Source organism: Strix uralensis, chromosome 15, assembly GCF_047716275.1.
Source record: "Strix uralensis isolate ZFMK-TIS-50842 chromosome 15, bStrUra1, whole genome shotgun sequence".
Taxonomy (NCBI): Eukaryota; Metazoa; Chordata; class Aves; order Strigiformes; family Strigidae; genus Strix; species Strix uralensis.
The window spans coordinates 3,563,926-3,584,923 of NC_133986.1; the positions used below are offsets into that span (position 1 = coordinate 3,563,926).

General features: G+C 38.5%; 1 protein-coding gene across 3 annotated transcripts in view; it reads left to right on the forward strand.

The window, feature by feature from the left end:
• CSTF3 (cleavage stimulation factor subunit 3) overlaps positions 1-20,998 on the forward strand; it is a 52,138-nt gene that overhangs the window by 23,506 nt on the left and 7,634 nt on the right. For 2 of the 3 annotated variants that reach the window (XM_074884875.1, XM_074884877.1), the window contains 11 exons: positions 11,729-11,761; positions 12,150-12,247; positions 13,689-13,755; positions 13,851-13,885; positions 13,992-14,118; positions 16,808-16,885; positions 17,088-17,250; positions 17,771-17,880; positions 18,296-18,412; positions 19,568-19,642; positions 20,792-20,935. In XM_074884875.1, the coding sequence (XP_074740976.1) occupies positions 11,729-11,761; positions 12,150-12,247; positions 13,689-13,755; positions 13,851-13,885; positions 13,992-14,118; positions 16,808-16,885; positions 17,088-17,250; positions 17,771-17,880; positions 18,296-18,412; positions 19,568-19,642; positions 20,792-20,935 (1,047 nt within the window). Of the gene's footprint in view, positions 1-8,326; positions 9,227-11,728; positions 11,762-12,149; positions 12,248-13,688; positions 13,756-13,850; positions 13,886-13,991; positions 14,119-16,807; positions 16,886-17,087; positions 17,251-17,770; positions 17,881-18,295; positions 18,413-19,567; positions 19,643-20,791; positions 20,936-20,998 lie in introns of those variants that run through there. The other variant, XM_074884876.1, reaches the window with a different exon arrangement.

A 20,998-nucleotide genomic window follows, 5' to 3' on the forward strand; every position in this document is an offset into this window, starting at 1 on the left:
TATATGAGACTTTTCAGTAACTGTGATTAAGAATACGCATTCTCAGAAGGGGAACAGTGGAGAATTTCCTTGATTTCCGACAGACAGATGAAGGATTTTTGATTAGGGCGGCTGCTTGTATTAGAAAGATATGATAATTCCCTGAACTTCAGCTGGAATATCTCATTGCTGTAGAACAAAACCAGCTCAGTCATTAGGTTAATCTTACATTTGAGGCAGATTATTTTCCCAGTGTAGTAAATGACTGACATAACTGCTTCTTCATGGTTTTGTAGGAAATCCATGGCAAAGCCAGGATACACATCCTTCCCTTATAGGACTGGTTTTGTAGCATTGCAGTTCAAGTGCACTTGGTTTGGGTTTAGTAAGGTTTATTTTGTAATGCAGTATACATCCTGTCAACTGCAAATTGATGCTGCAGTGCAGTTGCAGAGAATTACTTGTGCCTGAGCATTATTCTCCACTATTTTAGATTTCTGATTCTTGTTTTCCTGTGATGAGACAGCTGTCTTCTGTGGTCAAGCATCAGAGCCTCTAGGCACCTTTGGAGACTTAGGATGAATCTAATGGTTTTGAGAACCATTCTTTGGGCCATTTGTGAAAGAACTTATTGGAAAATTGCTCTTTACATTCTAGCCATGGAGACAAAACATTAAGAACCATTTGTCCTCTGCTGACAGGCCAAGCTAGTCTTGTGCTAATACTGTAACAGTAAGAAGATTATCTGGTATGATAAGATTACATCTTCTAGTACTATTTCTTACTTTTTGAGCAACTTGTGTTCCTTTTCCTTAGGAGAATTGCTTGTTTGGCTGTTGTTATTTTGGGGAGAGCCTTTCTTAGACCAGTTCCACACTAAAAAATGCAAGGAATTAATGCACGGTCTCCAAATTAATTTGACCGCTCAAAAGGTCAGCAGTTCTTTCTGGTCCTAAGATGTCTTCATTTGGACTATTAGCCCTTTTTGCTTAGCCAGTGTGGAGACTGTTTAAGGGACCTTTGCTGCCTTCTAGATGTATTACTTCTTTTTTTAAACATTCGAGGATCCCTTTAAAATAACATCTCTCTGAAATTCTGGCTTGTTCAGGTGTATTATTAACATAATCTTGGTGAACAAATGGAGAATTCTAAAAACCTTCCATACAAAAATTGTTATGATTTGATAATTTCATTTTACAAAAATAATTTTCTGAAATACTATATTTCAGTATGAAATTATTATGGTTATCAAACTTATCTTTTTTTTGCACTTTTATGCAAGCATATTTGAAAAGAATATATTGGAACTGTAGGCATGCAATGAGTGTTGTGAGAAATTGTCAAGCTGTAAATCTAATGGGGAACTTAATGCCCCTAAAATGTCCCATTTTTCCCTAGCTGTATCATCAAATTACACAATAAATCATCACTTTCTTACAAATTTTGCTTTCTTACTTTCTCTGAGATATCGAGGATACCAAAATCAAAGGAGGAATGATTTTTTTTAAACGAGCTGTATGTTACTGTAATGAACACTGATTTTTTTATAGAAGTGAGAAGCAACTAGATGATTTTAAATTAAGGGTCTTAAGTTAGAGCATTGTAAGGTGTGAGATCTGTGTAATGAAACAATTGGCTTATATTTTTTCTAGGTAGTGATCCCTTATGTACCGTTTACGATACGTAATCTGTTACAGCAGTCCAATCCCTGCATTGTTTTTAAGGTTTTAGTATTACAGGGAGTTTTTAGGTTGGGTTACGGGGTTAGTGCCTCGCTATTGGTGATGGTAGACTGCAAAGTATCTATGCTCCTCAGTTTGGCAACCTTGTGTAAGATACGGGCACCTATTATCTTACTAAATTAGCTGAAAAAAGCATTAGAGGGGTGCATATGTCCAATTTTATTGCCCTTGCTGAAGGACTGTTTGCTTATGATACATGGTTGAGGTACACAACCAGTGTAATTTATCTGAGTTTATAAATTAGGGATCTCTAGCCCAGTGAGATGGGCCAAATAAATTGCTTTTAGGCTCCCCTCTTTAATTAAACTTTTTAACTTTAATGATCTGGCTGGTAGATAAGACAGCACGTCTTTAATTTATCTCATTGCGTTTTGTCATGTTAACAGATTATCTTGAAATCCAAGGGTGCTCTATGTACTTCTGAGTCCTGTAAATTTGTTCCTCTAAGTGTGAAACCAATATAAAATTAATTCTAGGTGAAAAAGCACTGCTTCTTTGTGAAATGTCATACTTCCTAATAACTGCAAAGGATAAGGGTATTAGTAGATCAGTTAATGTTAGCCATCTGAAAACACATTTAAAAACTTCCCACTGCTTCTGTAAAATACAAAAGGCATTGAGAAACAGGAATGAGAAGCAGAAATGAGCTAAAGCACATAGGAAGAACCCAAATGCCTAAGTCAGGAAGGAAGCAAGGTAGTTTGCAGGAGTGTGAATGTGGGGTGTTGTCTTCTGCTGTGGCTTAAAGTGAGTGTGAAATTGAAGAGGAAATTACAAGCCACAGGGCATGTTGAAAATTGACTTTTTATTAAAATGAGATTTGCAGACAAATTGAGAATCTGGGTATGAAGTTGAATGTGGTTAGAACGGAGTGAAAAACAGAAGGATGCTTAACATTCGTAAATTACTTCATACAGTTAATACTACATTAAATTTGATACTGGGCAAAGTGCCTAAATAAAAAAAGTAGTGATTTTCCTGATTTGGAGAAGATATTAAAGAATGGATACCATAGTTGAAGATGTGTTGTACAATAAAATGCACACTGAGGGAGCAAAGAACACTGCGCTGTCTCCCATTACTTGGAGAAATGATTGCAGTAGGTAGCTCATACTTCATGATTAGAAGCATAAAGCTAGACTCTGTTACGGAAAATACGCTCATGTGTGGCAAGACCTAAATACCTAAAGCAAGTTCTTGTTTTCTTGAATAGTGCTGAGCAGGGAGGATGAAAGGCATCTTCGTGATGTTCTGTAGGAGGTCTTGGTGCTTTTAGTCAGACACATATGTGTATACACTGTTGGAGTTTTACAGGTGCGTTTTAGAACATGGAGACCGAAGTGGATGGTGCAGTGCAGTCAGGTGAAATCAGTGGGTAAGGAATGGTAGCTCAGAATGACTGTGTGAAGCTACTAGAAGCAAAAAGTGAGCAAAAGATAATAAGGGAGCAAAATTGACTAAACAGGAAGGAGTGGATCAAATGTCTATTAAAAAATATTTAAAAGTAACTAGTGATAATGTAGTCCTGTCTTTTTCTAACCAGGAAATAATTGTTGCCATTTACTAAACATGGTATGATCACAAACAGAAGGTGCTTATTAAAGAGGTCTTGTGGTCTATTGATTTTTATATTGGCATGTAAGAACTGCTTAAGCTAAGTAAAGAGCAGATATGAGAAGTGATTTGTGGGGGAAAGTGTAATTATTGATTATATACCCAATACCAGATTGTGTTGGAGACAGTTGTCTTAAAACATTTGTAGAGGAAACTTAATCATTTTGTACAGAAGAGTTTGAGATAATAGAACAAGGAAGAAAAGCTGGCAGTACAGCTTTGTATGAGCTGTATATATGTGAGCTTTACCCAATGCAGCAATGAACAGTTCAGTAGACTGAGGCAGTACTTGCAGGTAAAAGCACAGAGATGCAGCAGCTCTCCACCCCTAATTTCTAGGCAATTTTGAAATGTCAGATCCGTAGGGTGTTGAAGTAACAGGTAACTGAAGTTGTCTTTTTTTTGTTGTTTTTTTTGAAGAGCATGGAGTGTGCTTTTCATCATGACTTGAAAAGGGCTGTTTCTGCAGCTTTACTTGAATTATACTAATCCACAAGAGATATTTGCAATAATGGCACCCTGTCAGGAAGGAAAATAGCAGTGCAAGTAATAACATGAGGTGGGTTTGGTGTTTAAATGTAACTGCAAATCTAAAATTTATTTTTCTGAAAATGTCTTCTCAAAAGGAAGTAAAATGCACAAACAAACAAAATGAGAAGAGAGACTAGTGGAACACTAGATGGGAAGGAAGAGGAAATACACTTGAGAAATTGCTTCATTTTTATAATCCAGATTGAACACAAAGGGAAGAAAAAAGAGAAGTATATGTGATGTCAGGAATAAATGAGATAGTGAGTGAATCAGTGACTGCAATTCAGTACCATTCTTCAACAAGAAAAATAATTTAACAGTTTTGTCACCACACAACTGGTTTTTTTAAGGCTGCCTATAAATAAATATTTCTCTGCCCAGCCTCTGGCTAGTGTCTTGGTAGTGGTGCTCGAAAGTTATGTATGCTTGCTTTTCAAAGTATTAGCATGAATAAAATGCCTTGCTGCAGGACCAAGAGGCCAACATGTTTTGTAAGAGAGTAGAGGCAGATGCTAGTCCTAAAGATTTGTCTGTATGTGGAAATTAAATCAAACTGTGCTAAGGTGTAAACTAAAGCATAATAGCTGTTTATTAGTGACTCCAGCTCTCCTATTTCTTAATGAAGTCCTTCTTTACATTAGATATTTAGGAATTAGATGGGGTAGATAGTTCTTTAATATTCCAAACTATATTCTTAATAGCAAGGTTAAGTTTCTTTACTGCAATACATTAATCTTTCTTCATTTCTAGATCAATCCATTTACTCTAAGTTTGTTCAGCAAGTTTGTCCAGATTCTCAATCCTTGTATTACTACACTTGAGAATGCAGACAGTTTGCTGATACCTAAGGATATTATATTCATGTATTCTTCTGGATTCATTTCTTTCCTGATGCATCTGAAAATTAAAGGTATTGGGTTTTTTAGTCTAAACAAAAAGATATCTTCTACTTGCAGATTTTTTTTTTAATTGGTAATTACATAGGGTTTTTTTAATTAAGAATGATTTAACTCTGCTTCAGCTGGGGCATATGTTACTCTGTCTTTAGAGCAGCATTTCCCAATTTGTTTGTGCTCTTTTCTGAGGACTTCTGCTCTGAGCTGCTCCCTTGCCACCCTCAGGCAGGCACAGCTGGGTTCCTCCCTTTCCTGAACTTCCAGATATATCTAGTTTTATGCTCACAGGTGGGGAAATAGTCTTTTCAAGTCTTCAGTCATGCCTGGGTTTTTTTTGTTGTTGTTGTTTTACAACTAGTCAGGTGGTAGAGATGTTCATGTAGAGATGTCTCTAGGCTGGTGCCTGTGAGAGGAGAAAGTTTGGTAGAGTGTGTTAACCTGATGTACTTCAGTTAGTTGTTCCTGAAGGCTATTAAAGGCTTGGGGTCATGAGGCTGTAATGACAATTTTCAAGAAGTTAGTGAGTGAGGAGCAACCTTGCATATTACTGGCTATTCATGCAGCAGCTCTATCTCTGCCATTGTTCTGTCCCAATCTCCCACTGTACCTTAGCTCCTTATGAAAAATGCTGCCCTTCATTTACTAGTGATCACTTTTCCTGTAGGTGTGGCCACTTTTTACTGGGGTTTTTTGTCTTTAATCTAACAGAAAATGGTGATGTGGCCCAGAATTTTGCTATGAAAAGTTAACATTTTCACTAGCTACTCAGTAAGTGCCTGTTCTTGTGTTTATGTATGCAGGATATTAACTGGTAATTGGATTTGCAGAATTACAGGTCCTATTCGTTAGCTTAAACAATATTCTTAGTTACTGAAAAGTTTATTCTTAAATACTGTGAGTAAATTCAAACTATAAATACAAATACATGATAGTGTACATGATAGACCACTATTTTATTACTCAGGAAACAACTGTGAAACCTAAAAGATGGTTGTGATCAGGAAGCATGGTTGGTCAAACCCTGAAACAGGCTTCCTGGAGAGGTGGTCGATGCTCCAAGCCTGTCAGTGTTTGAGTCATTTGGACAAGGCCCTTAACAACATGCTTTAGCTTTTTTTTGGTCAGCCCTGAATTAGTCAGGCAGTTGGACTAGATGATCATTGTAGGTCCCTTCCAACTGAAATATTCTATTCTTAGGTTTCCTCTGAAGCAGACTGCAAAATGGTGCTTTTTAGCCATTTATATGGCAGCTGTGAAGGCATCCTATAGGGAGACTGTTCTTCAAGTGATGATATATCTAGTGGAAACAACATGACTTTTAAGTTTTGTTGTAATGCCATGGTTCTAGAAGCTCTAGAAATAATACATGTAATAGTAATTGGAGGCATTTCATTTAGAATAATTTTAAGGAACTTCTCAAATCCCATTTTATGGCTGACTTTGAAATTGAGACACATAACCATGTGAATGTGAAAAATTATACCATACTGAATGAAAAATACTTAGAATCTCATCTTATTACATTTTGAGAAAATGAGTTTTCCTTTACTTGGTGTACTGTATCTCTTCCTTGCAGTCTTTACTAAGAGCAAGATAAAAGCTGTATTTTCCACAAGGAATATTAAAACTCCAAACAAAGACTGCAGAAATACTGAATCATTCAATCCTTATCTGGTACAAATTGTAGTAAAATTATATATTACAGAAATTACATCTGCAATTATAGGCTAATGTTTTTAAATAAAAGATTTCACTGGTTAAGCCTTGGAATATTTTGCAGAAATATGTGCTTTGTTCAGCATACATAAGTTTTACATCCACTTATCTAGGCAGTTATAATCCAACCTCCTTGGGTTAATGACCACATGCAAAAGCAATGTTAGTCCTGCATTTTATGTACTTGAACAGAGCTTGGTTTGCTATTTGCAAAGATAATTGCTGTTATTTGACCTGTAGGAAAATGAGTTTGTCATGTTAAGTGCTCACAAAATTAGTCACTGACGGGAAGCCTCAGCAAATAGCAAAAGGCTGAATGTCCTAAAGGTAAAAGTGAATTAGTGTGTTACACTCTCTCCATCCTTTGAAAGATTATATTTCTTTGAGGCAGTCTGAAAAGTTTGAACTGCAGTGGTCCAGACAGTACTTACTCTGCAAATAAAGCGTGAACATCTCTCCAGCCAGCCCTAGCCTATATTTTGGAAACTGGTAGAGAAATGTGAATGTGTTTTTTCACACCTTCAGTTCTATACTAGTAGAGACCCAAATTATATCCCACTGAGCTTGACAGTGGGTGATGGATTATTTACCTTAACAGTCAAGATGCGGAGAAAAAAAGGGCAAAAGGTTAACACAGATGGATTCAGTGGTGATAAATTTTGTTTAACATTTAAAATGTTAACTTTTTAATTATCTAGTACCTAGTGATCTAACTGTGGATGAATATAGGTCTTTCACAGTGAGCTCCCTTCAGTTAATAAACAAAAACAATGCTTCCAAATACATACATGTAGGCTCTGGTTGTAATTTTGTACTATGAAACATATGTCGTGTATGTGTTCTTAAAAAAAAAGAAGTAATGATGTTGCATACAGTGTAGTATTTATAATGAAACTGGATTTTAGGAAATAGTTTTAAAAATACTAGCCAGTATGAACTAAATTCTCAGAAAGTTAATGCCAGCACTGCTGTGGTGTTTTCTCCTCTCCCAGCCTGTCTCTCATCAGATGGTGCAGTTTGCCAGCAGTGCATAGCGTTTCTCTTCAGGTCCCTCTTCCAAAAAAAGTTCCAGAAAACATAGGAGAACAGTTCAGGGACAGTGGGTAGAGGAGAGGGCAAGAGGGGTCTATCTCACCAGTGGGAGAGTTGGAGGCAGTGGATAAGGGCACATTAGATTTTATGCTTGAGAAAATAATTTTTTTTTCCTTGGAAAATAACCATTGCAAAAGAAGATGGAGTTGGGATATAGAAATAGATGGCAGAAAAAGCAATGCTGATCCTTAAGTATCATGTACTAACCTAGCTTCCTTGGGAGCTTGGTCGAAACCAAGAAGCACTGAAAAGGTTAAAATAAAACTAGGACACTTCTTAGGCTTGTGTTGTGTGTTGTCAGACAACTACAAGTAGGCTTAAGTCTATAGATTAATAAAATCACTTGCTTTGCATAATCATAAATGACACGTCTTTTAATAAGTCTATTAAAAAGGGTGAAGTGCAATGTAATTTATGGATTAAATTTTGCCCTTGAATGTTTGTGAAGCTAGTTATAGGGAAGCACGTTGTGCATTCTGGGAAGAAATTTGACCCTGTTGTTATATATTCATCTTGTGCAAAGCTGATACAGTAGTGACTCAAATTTCCTATTGGAGCATCAAAGTTAAAGTTACTCTGTCAGCAAAACATGGGGAATTTCTCATTGTTGCAGGCAGAGGAAGGCAAGATCAGATGTGTTTCACTACAGGAGAGTCTTAAGTGTAGCTGGTCAGACTAGGTGGCCTTTTTATAGTCTTCAAGGATGGAGAGGAGATATTCATATATACCAATTTTACCTTGGAACGACAGTATGCCTAAGTTCATTCTGTAGGTGGTGGATTTGTGGTGGAGACACTCCTATATGTTAGCCTCCGTGAATTAAAGCAATCAGAAAAGGTATACAGGCAGCGTTAGAAATTGAAGGATAATCTGCTGTAAAGATCTATAGTTCACTTTATGTTTGTCTTTAGGGACAAAAATACAGTATTAATATCAATCCTTTAATGCTTGTCCACATCTAATCACTGCCTGTTTCTGTGTCTGTGATAGGAAAAACAAGAAATGTAACAGAAATGTGTGATGGTGGGTCCTGGCGGCAGTGTGTCCCCTCTCTGGTGATGGGCTTTCCCCATCCCTGTGGGTCCCTAAGCCAGGACTGCCGGGACACTTGCTTGCTAGCCATGAGCCAAGAAACACAAATACATTCCTGCAGGAGAGAGAGCTGCTCTTCCCTCTGGCTCTGGGGGCTTCATAAAAACTCCACTGACAGAGACCCAGTAAGCATTAGCCAATATTGCGTTTTCTTTTCGTTTATTTTTAACAAATCCTGCCAATCTCCAACCTCCGAACTCCATTGCTACAAAGATTTCTGAATTTTCAGATACCAGTATCAAACCACTTGTGTGGATTTAATAAATACATGACACTGACTTAGAATCCAGATGGGGTCAGCAGTTTTTCATATATCTGATAATTCATGCAGAAAATATTTTGTCCAAGTCATACAAGATGCAAATAAACAGTATAGCTTTTTTCTTAGCAATTTTTTTCCTTTTCAAGGTCTTTGGTTATTGGAAGTGCATGCATAATTGATAAGTACTCCTTGTGCTCCATCTTTTGAAGTTGCTTGGTGACAGTGCTGCCAGGTGCTAATAACATTGCTCTGCTAAACAGCGGGATGACCGTGCACTTACCTGACACTGTACAACTACTGAGGTCAGTCTAGGTCCCTTACGCTGAGTAATAGTTGTCATTGAGTTTTGGGGTGACAAGGGGCAGGGAGATGGGCTAAGCAGGCAGAGAGCATTCACAGCCCTATCAGCTGTGTATAGGAATTGTCTCTGGCATAGTAACTCAAGGCAGACGTGCAAAACACCTTTACGTGGCTAAATGTGGAAGGCACGCTAATTTTTGCCCTGCTGGCTTACAGCTTTTCATTCTGAGCTTTTAAAAATTATTTTTGGTCTTTAATAACTACAAGGTGATGCCTTTTGTCAGTGGCAAAGCCATGGATTAATTTTATTCAATTTTCACAAAAAAAAATATTTATGCTATCTCCTGGGGAGTCACTCTTTAAAAAAAAGTTTCTGCTCATCTTATTGAAAACTTGACTTGAGTAAGTGCAAGGGGAAAAAAAAAAAGTGCAGGCAGCTGTGCTCTGTACTGGACATACAAACCAAGATTCATTTGTTCTTTTTCACTTGGTGACCAAGGATAAAGAGTTTGCAGGGTGTGGGAGACATAGACTGAGAGCTCTGGCTTTTTAGTAAGAGTTAAATCCTTTTCATCATATTCTAAGAGGTGCTGAGGAACCTGAAAAGTTACTCTTAGTGTCAAAAATGGTGAAGTAAAAATTAGAGATAGCTTTTTTTGGACTCTGCAATGAAGGAGAAATTTAAAATATAAGAATTTACTTTCCTTCAGCTAGAAATAGGGCAGCATCGGACTCCTTAACTTGTGTCCACAGAAGAATTCTGTCTAAACAACCCTACAATTATTATAAGTGCTTTTTAAAGGTTGAAAGATTGTGCTCTACTCACAAAAAGCTGTGAGAAAGTGTCAGTAGGATATGTACCTGTACCCGAGGGTGTGTTGGGTCAGTGTGTCTTACCGCAGGGCTTAGCAGTGACATGATTTCTCTGTAGCATGGACATGCCGCTTCCTGATTGTAGTGAAGTATTATTTCAGAGCATTGTTATTTCTGCAATCAGTTATTCTCTGGTCAACTATCTTTTAACTGAACAGTTTGCAGAAAGACTGTGTGAAAATTGTATGTGCAAGAAATGATTAGGCTTAACTTTCTGCAAACCTAGATTTTGTGAAATCCCTTCAATCTGGGCAGGATACCGCTCCAGTTCAAAAGCGGTACAGACACAAGGGTCTGGTCTGGTCTGTGTGTGCTATTAAAGTTTTTCTGCAACACTTGTTTGAATTCTCTCATTTTTAATTGATCTTGTTCAGGAGTGAGAAATGGGGATGCTCTGTTAGGGCTCTTGGAGGCTGAGGTGTTGCAGGAGCATAGAAACTCAGGAAACAGCGGACAGGGAAGGCAGAGCATGGTGCAGTACAGGACACATTTGTTGTAGGCCTCCTGCAGATGAGTTGGTGTTTCCTAATGCTTTCACTAAAAATTCTCTTGTGCTTTAGAATGAGATAAAGCTGATATAATTACTACCTGGTGCTAAAGGTTGCTATTTGCTGCCTACTGCCGTGCTCCATGGGGAAAAGGCTTTCAGAGCTGCTCCTGTGGCTCTCGTGTAGCACACCAAAATAAAAGCTGTGAATCCCCTAAGTAAACAAAGAGCAATGAGGTTTAAAATGCAGTCTTGATGCTCTAAAAAAATGCAACCCAGCATAACAAATCCTTATTTCATTAAAGGCTCTGTATTTTAACACAGATAAGTGTCTTCTAAAGCCTCGTCCATTTTCCTTGTTTCTTCAGGGTATGTCTCTACAGGTTGCCTAGTATGTTAATGTAACCGGAGCTAATAAATACATGAAGGGTGCCAGTCTGCCCTCTGCATCTGTCCCGTGCTTTTCTTTGCCCTGTCTGAAAGGCAGCCTGTTACTTCAAGACTTAAGCTCACCTCTACCCTTGCAGTGTGCATGCTGTCTGAGTGAAACGAGTGCTGAGATGTGAGCGTGGTTGGGTGCCTCCTGGAAGGGAGCACCAGGGCTGGGAGCTCCTGTCAAAAACCAGGTTCTGCATGGTTTGTTATTCCCTTAGTCAGCATTGGCTTATTATAGCAACGTGTACTTTGAGAAATAAATGTTCAAATATAATATTATTAGCCTATTAGTTTTGTAAATATGGAATTTTACCCTTAATTTACTAAATCCTAATCTAGAGGCTTTGGTACCTGAGTGGATCAATATATGCACTTAAGCAACAGAGTATCTTGAAATAAGAGGCTAAATCTGTGTGTCCAAGCCAGAATACAGGAAAGCAACTTTGCCTACGGATACCTAAATTTTGGCCCTAATGGAAGTGAAAGATAAATAAATAAAAAAAACAAAACGCTGATTTGGAAAAACCTAAGCAAAGTACATGATTTTTGTATGTTTAATTATATTTTTGCAACATTATATGGTGTTACAATGTAATTAGTTTAGGCAGCCAGAGTACAAACTGGAATGCTATAGTGCTGTATGAAGAAACAATTTTAGAATAGTAGGAGTATATTCTTAAGTGATTTGTTTTTTTCTGCTTCCCTATAGATTAAAGCAAAAAATTATGACAAAGTGGAAAAGGTGAGTCCTATCAATATATGTAATATATCTCTATAGCAAGAACAAGTATCTTCTGATTAGGCTAAAGCAGAATGAAAAGAACTATAGCTGTTGTTGAACGCATTATTGAAAAACAAAGATAAGAAGTATCACTAAAGTCAATTTGTTGTTGCTACCAAACTGTAATGAGTGAAGTGTGCAGAGGAATTTCTCTGTTTAATTCTCTCCAGTTCCTTTGCATAGCACAGAAATGTTTTAGTCAAAAGGATGAGTAGTTTAACTTATTCTTTCTTACAAATCTCAATCATAATTACAAAGAGTATTTTATTTCATGCTGTATAGCTTTAAAAGTAGAAACCTAATTTCTGTATCTGGAATCCTGATCACGTCTTCTTGATGTATTAAACAGTTATTTCAGCGATGCCTTATGAAGGTTTTACACATTGATTTATGGAAATGTTACCTTTCCTATGTACGAGAAACCAAGGGGAAGCTACCTAGTTACAAGTAAGTTAAGAGTTGCTCTGAATTACTCTAGTTTTATGGTGAATCTCTTACTGATTTTTGACTAGGGAGTGGGGAGGAACCTGAGTGACAAATCTGCCTGGGGATCTTCTGGGAGAGTGTTGGGGGGGGATAATATATAATCTGCATTTAGAAAACATTTTCTTTAAAGTTTCTTTAATTGAGCTTGCTGGGTAAAATTGCTTCCTTAGTCTGCATCCATATAACAAGGTGAGACAAGAGCTGGGGAGTAGCCAACATATCCATGCTGGTTTCCTGCAGATGAGGTTGGTGCTTGAGCCAATCTGAAACACGCTTCCTCCTCAGTCGGGACCTTTTGCTGTCCTTCCCCTTAGTGCCCTGTTTAGAGTCTCCACAAAAATTGATTCCAGCTGAGGTACTATATTTGACTAGCAGTAGTTCAATAGTAAATAGTTCAGTAGTTAGAGAAAGCTTTGGAATGCATAAAAACGCATTAAAAATCAGGGTGTCACAATTTTGGGGTGTATTAATGTTCATCCCTTTTCAGTTACTGCATTTTACTTGTTTATAATCCTGTGGACGGAGTTTAATGCTTTTTCTTCCTGTTTAAGGTTTCAAAAAAATATTAGTACCTTTCAGCATCTTTAAACTCTTTCTTTCCCAGTCCACCATAATAACTGGCAAGATAACTAATGCATTAACAGAAGAAAAAAAAAAAAGCAGTTTTTATAAAAATTTATTTTTACAAGACTGTTTTGAAACAATTTTAAAAGTATCAGCACCCCCCCTTATCTTTTTATCTAATTCAACTTTCTTCTATTTTTCCTGTTGATACGGTCAAGGACTGGTAGGGTACTGAAAGATGTTTCAGTAAAGAAAACTGGGAGAAAAGTAGAGGAGTGAAAAAGCTGTTTTCATTGAAACTTTACCAAGGAAATGTTCTGTGAACATTTTAAATTTGGGGAAAAATACTTAGAATTTGGGGGGGATAAGAAATCACTTTGGGCAGTTTCCACACAGGGGGGCTACTCCTAATTGCCCCAGCCTTTTGGTGTTCCTGGAGAATTACAACAAGGTTCGGGGAATTCTGAGGGGAAAAAAAAAAGAAACCAGAGGTACATCTGTCAGCTAAGAAAATGTAAAGAGCAGTTGTTTAATATTTTCTCAACTTCACATAGTGTACATGGATTTCTACTTAATTAAGGGGGAGGTGTAGCACAGGAACCATTAGTATGCTAGATTGCCATCAGCAGATTTAAATAATTTTCTTAAACACACAGAAAACCTAAATGCAGAGTTTAAAGCTATCCAAATGCCAGTTGTTACTCTCAGCTGTTGAATGACCCTTTTCATACTTCAGTGTTTGGTTAAAATTTGCTGCACAAAAGAATATCTTAAATAAAGAACTTTTTAAATACTAAACACTTGCTCTATGGTCTTTGTGGTTTGTTTTTTTCCTCAGAGAAAAAATGGCTCAGGCATATGATTTTGCTCTGGATAAGATTGGCATGGAAATCATGTCATACCAGGTATGTTTTTTTATCAAAGCACGTTTTATTTCTAACTTTATAACAAGTACAACTAAACATTGGTTTCATTATGTGTAATATTTTTTCTCACATAGATCTGGGTGGATTACATCAATTTTTTGAAAGGCGTGTAAGTATCTTAAAAGAATTTTTTTAAGCTCAGTTAATGTAATGTTGATGTTCATACCAGTTATAACCTGTAATAGCTGACGTTAATCTCTCTCCCCACTATTTAGAGAAGCGGTAGGATCTTATGCAGAAAACCAGAGGATAACAGCTGTCCGTAGGGTTTACCAGCGTGGTTGCGTGAATCCAATGATAAACATAGAGCAGCTCTGGAGAGATTATAACAAATACGAAGAGGTAATCAAGCACATGAAATTTGTGACATAAAAAAAGAAATAATAATGGTATAATCAAGGATGGTGCCTAAACTGTATCCACTAAATAATTATGTATAAAAGACATGACCAGCAGTATAAACATGTTTTGTGTGTGTGGTATGTACCAAGACCTGTGGCAAAACTCTACAGGTACCTGAGTGAATTTTTAAATTTATTTTAAAGACTTTTTATAGGATACATTTAACTGTCCCATTTCCCAGCTGGCCCAGTGGAATTGCTAGTGAGTGAGAAATCACTGTCATCAGTGATGGAGAACATATTTAATGGAAGCTAGAGCAGATCAGCTGGCAATGAGGGCTTGCTTCCCCAAGGAGGCACTCCCTTCCTTTCAGTTATAGCTGAACAGGGTGAAATGGCATTCAGCTATGATGGTTTGGACTTCCTTCACAGTGTAAGTTATATGGTCTCAAGTACATATAAAATGCTCCTCACCATCCTTCACCTGAAGCCATTACAGCATCAATTCAGGTGAGTTTGCTACCACACTGTCTTCAGCAAGCATGACCTCAACTCATTGGCCTTGCGGGCTAATTTGTAGCTGCACCTTTATGGTGTATTTGTAAACACATTTGGTAACAGCTTGTTAACTTACCCCAGTCAGCAGAGGTGAGGATGCAGAACTGAGGGTGGGTGCCCTCGTGCTCAGCACTCTCAAGCAGGGGTGTTCATACAGTGCTCTCCCTTGGCTTGCCTGTTGCGCCCGGGGTTGGAGATGCTGGCATGGGTCAGCTGTGCACTGAGCCGGAAAGGACAGTTTCTCTTTCCTTGCTTTAATTATGCAAGTTCTAGGCTTGGTGACCTCTGACATTAATAGGGTCACTGTGCTTAGCCAGTGGGAGTACCTCCGGGCATCAGCAGCCACGAGCATGTACCATAACAGCTCATCGCCCCGTTGGTGTTCAGGGGTACCACAGATAGCCTGCTGACCACCAGGGAAGGTGCCCAGCGACACGCCTTCTCCTGCATAGAAAATCCCCAGTACAACTTCCCTGTAAACCTCCTCTTCCCAGTCACCAGTCATCACATAACAAATGAAGGCTCTCACTGCTGGTTCCTACTACTTTCATTATATGTAGGGAGACTTGTCAAAATGATAGCTGAAACCTGTCCTACATTTGTTCTCTACCTCTGAGTTGAGGCAGCTCTGGCTGACCCCTGCAACACACATCAGTATCCTGCACTGTTCAGAGCTGCTGGAAGCCGAGGGCCAGAGCCCTGCTTGGGCACAGATTTCTGCATGTCCTGCTCTGGCTAGGCTGGCCTCAAGGGAAGGGGCTGCTGCTTACAGATGTCCTGGCACAGAGAAGGCAATGCTCCTCACCAGAAGGGCTCTTTGAGAGGGAACTGATTCCCCTCAACAGCAGTCCAACAACACAGAGATCAGTACGAAAGTGCAGGTCTCAGTACGAAAGGTTACTGGCTATTTGCTGCAATTAAACACTCTCAAGCTTCTTTTTAGCTCAGTTGGTAGCCACAGGGTAGCAATGTCAGCCTGTCAGTCACCAGTATCTTTAATTAAACAAATGGTCAAAAGTGGTAACACCCCTAGTGGGACAGAGAAGTGGCAATCTTTGGCTCACAAAGCCACACAGCTGCACCTCACAAAGCTGGGCATGCATCCTGGGAGAGTATTGCTGCGTCCCAGCCCGGTCCTGGGTTGAACGGGGCACTGCTGGTTTTGTACACTAGCTGGCCCAGACAGCGATCCCAGGCAGCACTCTGCACCAGTCCAGACGGTACCTTTGCTCCTGTAATGAGCTGGTACCCGGCTCAGTTGCCTGTTTGGAATAGGACTGAAAGCTGTGCCCACCTTCCTCAAAGTCCTGGCAGGCAAAATCCACCCAGACACAGGTGTGAACAAAAGGGTGGTTGCTTATCCTGCCATAAGAGTGGTTCTTTGAGATTTTGTTCGTGCCTGGGATCCCGTGACCAGGCCCGTGTTGCTGATGTTGAGGTGTGGACTGTGCCCCAGCTCTCCTGCTGCCCTTGCTCAGCAGCATGACAGGGCCCTCTGCACGTGCATGCAGGTCCAGAGGGGTGTAATTCTGCGGTGACAGGTCTCAAGTCGCTCTCAGCTGACAAAGGTACACATATGGCAGGGTGTATTTTGAATATAATCTCTTCTAAAAGCTGTCGGTTACTTCAGGAACAGAGGAGAAGGCAGAGCTTTGAGCTTCGGGGTCAATCCCTGTTACTGCTTGTCCAGGAAAAGTGAATTGCTCATATGCTGTCTCAGCCTTCACCTGGTGAACAGGAAGCAGCAGCAAGGCAGGGAGCTGTGACTCTGACTAGGCACTGACCCCAATTTAAAAGGAAAAATGTAAATCACAAATACATTCTGTCCACTTTCTCCCCCAGCAGGTTTATGTAAAGTCCATCATATTTTTGAAAGCTGTAAGTGATTAAAAATACACTGAGGTGCTTCAGGTCAGTTGATTTTTAGTAGTGAGTTTATTCTCTGATAAATAAGTTCTTGCCCACACGTTTATTAGGAGAAATGCAGTACCTTTCGAGATCAGTATTTTATAATAACTGTCCTTGTTGCTCACTTTGGCATCCCCTTTCAAGCGCTTCTCTGTATGAAATGAGAGTCAGTATTTCCAAAGTGAAATTGCACATTCCCAATTCTTTTTTTCACCCTTGTCCAGGGCATCAATATTCACTTAGCTAAGAAGATGATTGAAGACAGGAGTAGAGATTATATGAACGCACGACGTGTAGCAAAGGTACAACCTTCTATTGACTTTTCTTTGTTCTATTTAATTCTGCAAAATAGCATTAAACTTGGTTCTTATTTTCAAATAAAAGTGTGTGTTGGACTAATAAGGTTAGTATGTTAAAATATTGGTATTAGTTCTATAAAGCATAACCTAAAATAAGTGTTTAATGTGTTTAAATGTGCTGTTCGAAACATTGCTTCTGTTTCAGGAATATGAGACAGTGATGAAAGGTCTGGACCGCAATGCTCCCTCTGTCCCCCCACAAAATACCCCCCAAGAGGCTCAGCAGGTAGACATGTGGAAGAAATACATCCAGTGGGAAAAGAGCAATCCTCTGCGTACAGAAGATCAAACTCTCATAACTAAAAGAGGTAATTAGATATTGTGCTGGCACATGTAGAATTGTATTTCTTAGCTCTATTCACGACCTCCAGCGTAAGTAATGATGTGATTTAGTGTTCAGGGATCATGCTGGAGCAGAATTTGATTGAGTTTCTTGAATTGTATGGGTGGTTTTTTTAAACTATTCTTTAGTTTTTGCTCATGTCAAGCTGAAAGTAATACATGGATTTTGGGGGGCAGTGCTGTAGTTGTGTGCCACTTTCACTGGAGGTCGGGAAACTGTGGATCACAGCCTGGTTTTATGGCTGACGTCCTTGAATGAGTTCTGCTTCTTCCTCTGGAGGAGGCAGGTTTTAGCTGCTGGTTATGATTCACCAAGTTCCTGGCAATATTAAAGAACGGCAGTTGTGATCATTGTATTCAAAGCCAATTAGTGTTAATATAGTCCAATGTATTTGCTGGGTTTTGTATTTCATTCTTCCATTGTGCAAGATGGTACCATATCTACAATAACATACACAAAGTGTTTCTTACTTTTTCTCCCTGCAGTTATGTTTGCCTATGAGCAATGCCTTTTGGTTCTGGGACATCACCCAGATATCTGGTATGAAGCTGCACAGTATCTTGAGCAATCCAGTAAACTGCTAGCTGAGAAAGGGGTAAGCAGATTGCCATTGGTTTTCTTTTATTTCATTGTTTTAACATGGTGTACTGTTAATTTTTCCTCAAATACTTAAGAACCAAGGAGGAGAACATGAAAAATTTTAGCACCGTAAGTTGTGTCATGTTCAGAATTTTAAAATCAGGACTATTTTAAGAAATAAAAATATTTGCATTTGAGATAAGAATTATAAAAAAACTACTTCAGTGTTGCCCAGTTTTAGGTTGGGGTGGTGGTGGTGGTGTTTTGGCCTGGTTTTGTGATTCCTTATGTACTGGGGAAATCATTATCTTTTTATTGGAGCACTGCATGGAAGTTCACTGGGACTTCTCGCACACAAAAGGTATTCCATAGATTGGCCTTCATTGTCATAGATGCTGAACAATTATATTATCATACTTATTTTATAACAGGACATGAACAACGCTAAACTTTTCAGTGATGAGGCTGCTAATATTTATGAAAGAGCGATCAGCACTTTATTAAAGAAGAATATGCTTCTTTATTTTGCATATGCAGATTATGAAGAGGTGAGCAAAAATAGCGATGTACGGATGTTAAAACGCAAAGACATCTCTTGTCAACAATGTCATTTATTTGAAACGTACTGAATACAAAATTCTATAGAATTAATTTACTGATTCTTCTAGCCTTAACCTCATTCAGTGTTCCTGAGACTGAGCTAATAAAATGAAGAGGAAAAGCCTATAGTATGAATTACAAAATTTTTGTCTTTCCACTTAAATATTGGCTATATTTTTCAAATTGCTGTGAAGTTGAAAGGCTGATAGATTGACATTTACTGGAGCATCGGCTTCTTCACTTTTAAAATGGGGATAAAGAACACCTTTCCTATCTAATTCTTGGGAGTTTAATGTTTGTGTTTGCATGGCTGTGACAGAAGATGGGAGGCACCCTGTACTGCAGCTTTCTTGAGAAATCTCTTTACCCAGGCTACCACCTTGCTGCACAGCCTCCGTAACAAGTAATGCCCCAGCAAGGGTTGGTTTTGCACATGAACCATCAGGAATAAGGCTGTTTCCCAGTGATCAGATGAAGACTATGGAGTCCTCCGCAGGATGTATTTTGCCCACTTCCTGTAACATGGAATAGTCTTTGCAGGAAGATCCTGAGGACAACAGCAAAAAAAAAAAAAAAAACAACCTTTGCCCTTAAAAGAAAAAGCCTTCCTTGGCTTTCAGTGCAGCCTCTTGCATCCTAAGCATACCAGATATTTAGGTTTTTTTAAGGTTGCACAATACAACTTGGAGGGCTGCAGCTGGCAGTGAACAGAATGAAGTGTGTAGGTTAGAGAGTCAAAAAGGTGGTTTTCCTAGCTGTGTCTGCACATTACTTTTAGACAGAGGTAACGGAAACAGTCTTCTTATCCCAAACACCTACAGTGGCACTTGCGCTGCAGTATTACTAAATTAGAAAAAGACTTCAGAGACTCTTGAAAAGCTTGAAAGTAAGCACTAGTGAGAAATTAATGTGGGAAGTAAAGAAATGACTGCACAGGACAGAAAATGCATCTGAGTAAAGGGACTGACATACGTAGTGTTCAACTGGGGGGAAAAAAGGAAACCAAAAAATTTTAGCTTTTTCTTCAGATTGATTTTTGCATTCTCACGGGTGATTTGTAATCGTATTACTAAGCAGTCCGCATTTCCTTTTTATTTACTTAGAGTCGAATGAAGTATGAGAAAGTACACAGCATATATAACCGACTCCTGGCTATTGAAGACATTGATCCCACTCTGGTAAGATGATCCTTAGTATTGAGTTTTTCCACATTTGCATGGACAGTCACCTGAGTACATGCAGAGAATGGCGAAGTACTTACAGGAGTTCATTGGGTCACAGGGATGATTGAGCAGGCGAAGTACTGAGATGACAGAATTAGATTAAAATTTCAGCAAGGTTGGTAATTATAGCCTTTAATCCACTTAGATACACTAAGTCATGTGCACTTTTCTCCTGTCTCTTTTGGAGAATCTCTTAAAACAAGCAATGAAGATATAAGATATTAAAGATTTCATGACACAGCTCATAAGAATTTGTGTATGTTTTGTTGGTTCAACTAAAATTTCACTTTGCCTCCCCTTAACTGATTAAGAGCACATTGCCTTTGCTTATTGCTCTTCCTATATATAAATACACCATCCTGTGTACATGTAGTTTGCAAATAAATTTGTAATTCACCACATAAGTATCAAAGAGTATTGCTGTACATCTGCTTAAGTAAACAATGTTGTCTCTAGTGCCAGCTGTGCTAGTGCTGAACAAATAGTGTGAGAAAGGAACCTGCCCTCCAAATGTTTTAGTTTATAAATAGACACAACAAAGCATGAGAAGGAAAAATAAGGTCTTAGGTCTAAAATTAAACAACAGGTCAGTGTCAGAGGAAAGGTTTCCATTTACTGACATGTTCTATACATTAAACACAGATCATAAGGCTTCCTAAATACATATTTTCTAAGAAACCATGTACCAGTCACTCCTATTTGAGGAATGCCATTTTTCATGATCTAATTCAGAGTGGAGGAAAGTTAAATCCCAAACACAAATTTGCCACTGAACTAAATAGCACAATCATTCTTTCCTTGATATCAGTATAAATATTTGCAGACAGGATGATTTGTATCTTGGATTGTATAATGTACAGGGGATCATCATTTCAGGGGATCAGTCTTAGGTATATTCCATTGTTTTAAAAAAAGTATATAAAAAGCTTTGACTTGGTATTTATAGCAAAACAACATAGAGGCACAACACAGTGTTGTATCTATTATGCCTTATTAGCTGTATTTTGTCAGTAGAGATTATTTCAAATATAGCCAAAAAACTTTATTACATTCTAGTATTTTTTGTTAGCACTGATACTATATAAATATTAATATGCACCTTAGGTTTATATCCAATATATGAAATTTGCAAGGCGAGCAGAAGGCATAAAATCGGGAAGAATGATATTTAAGAAAGCGAGAGAGGATGCCCGGACCCGCCATCACGTCTATGTTACAGCAGCTTTAATGGAGTATTATTGTAGTAAGGTAATTGTAGATGCTCAATTTGATATTAAAGTAGTGTCAGGAGGGTGCGTAGCTCACTGAAGG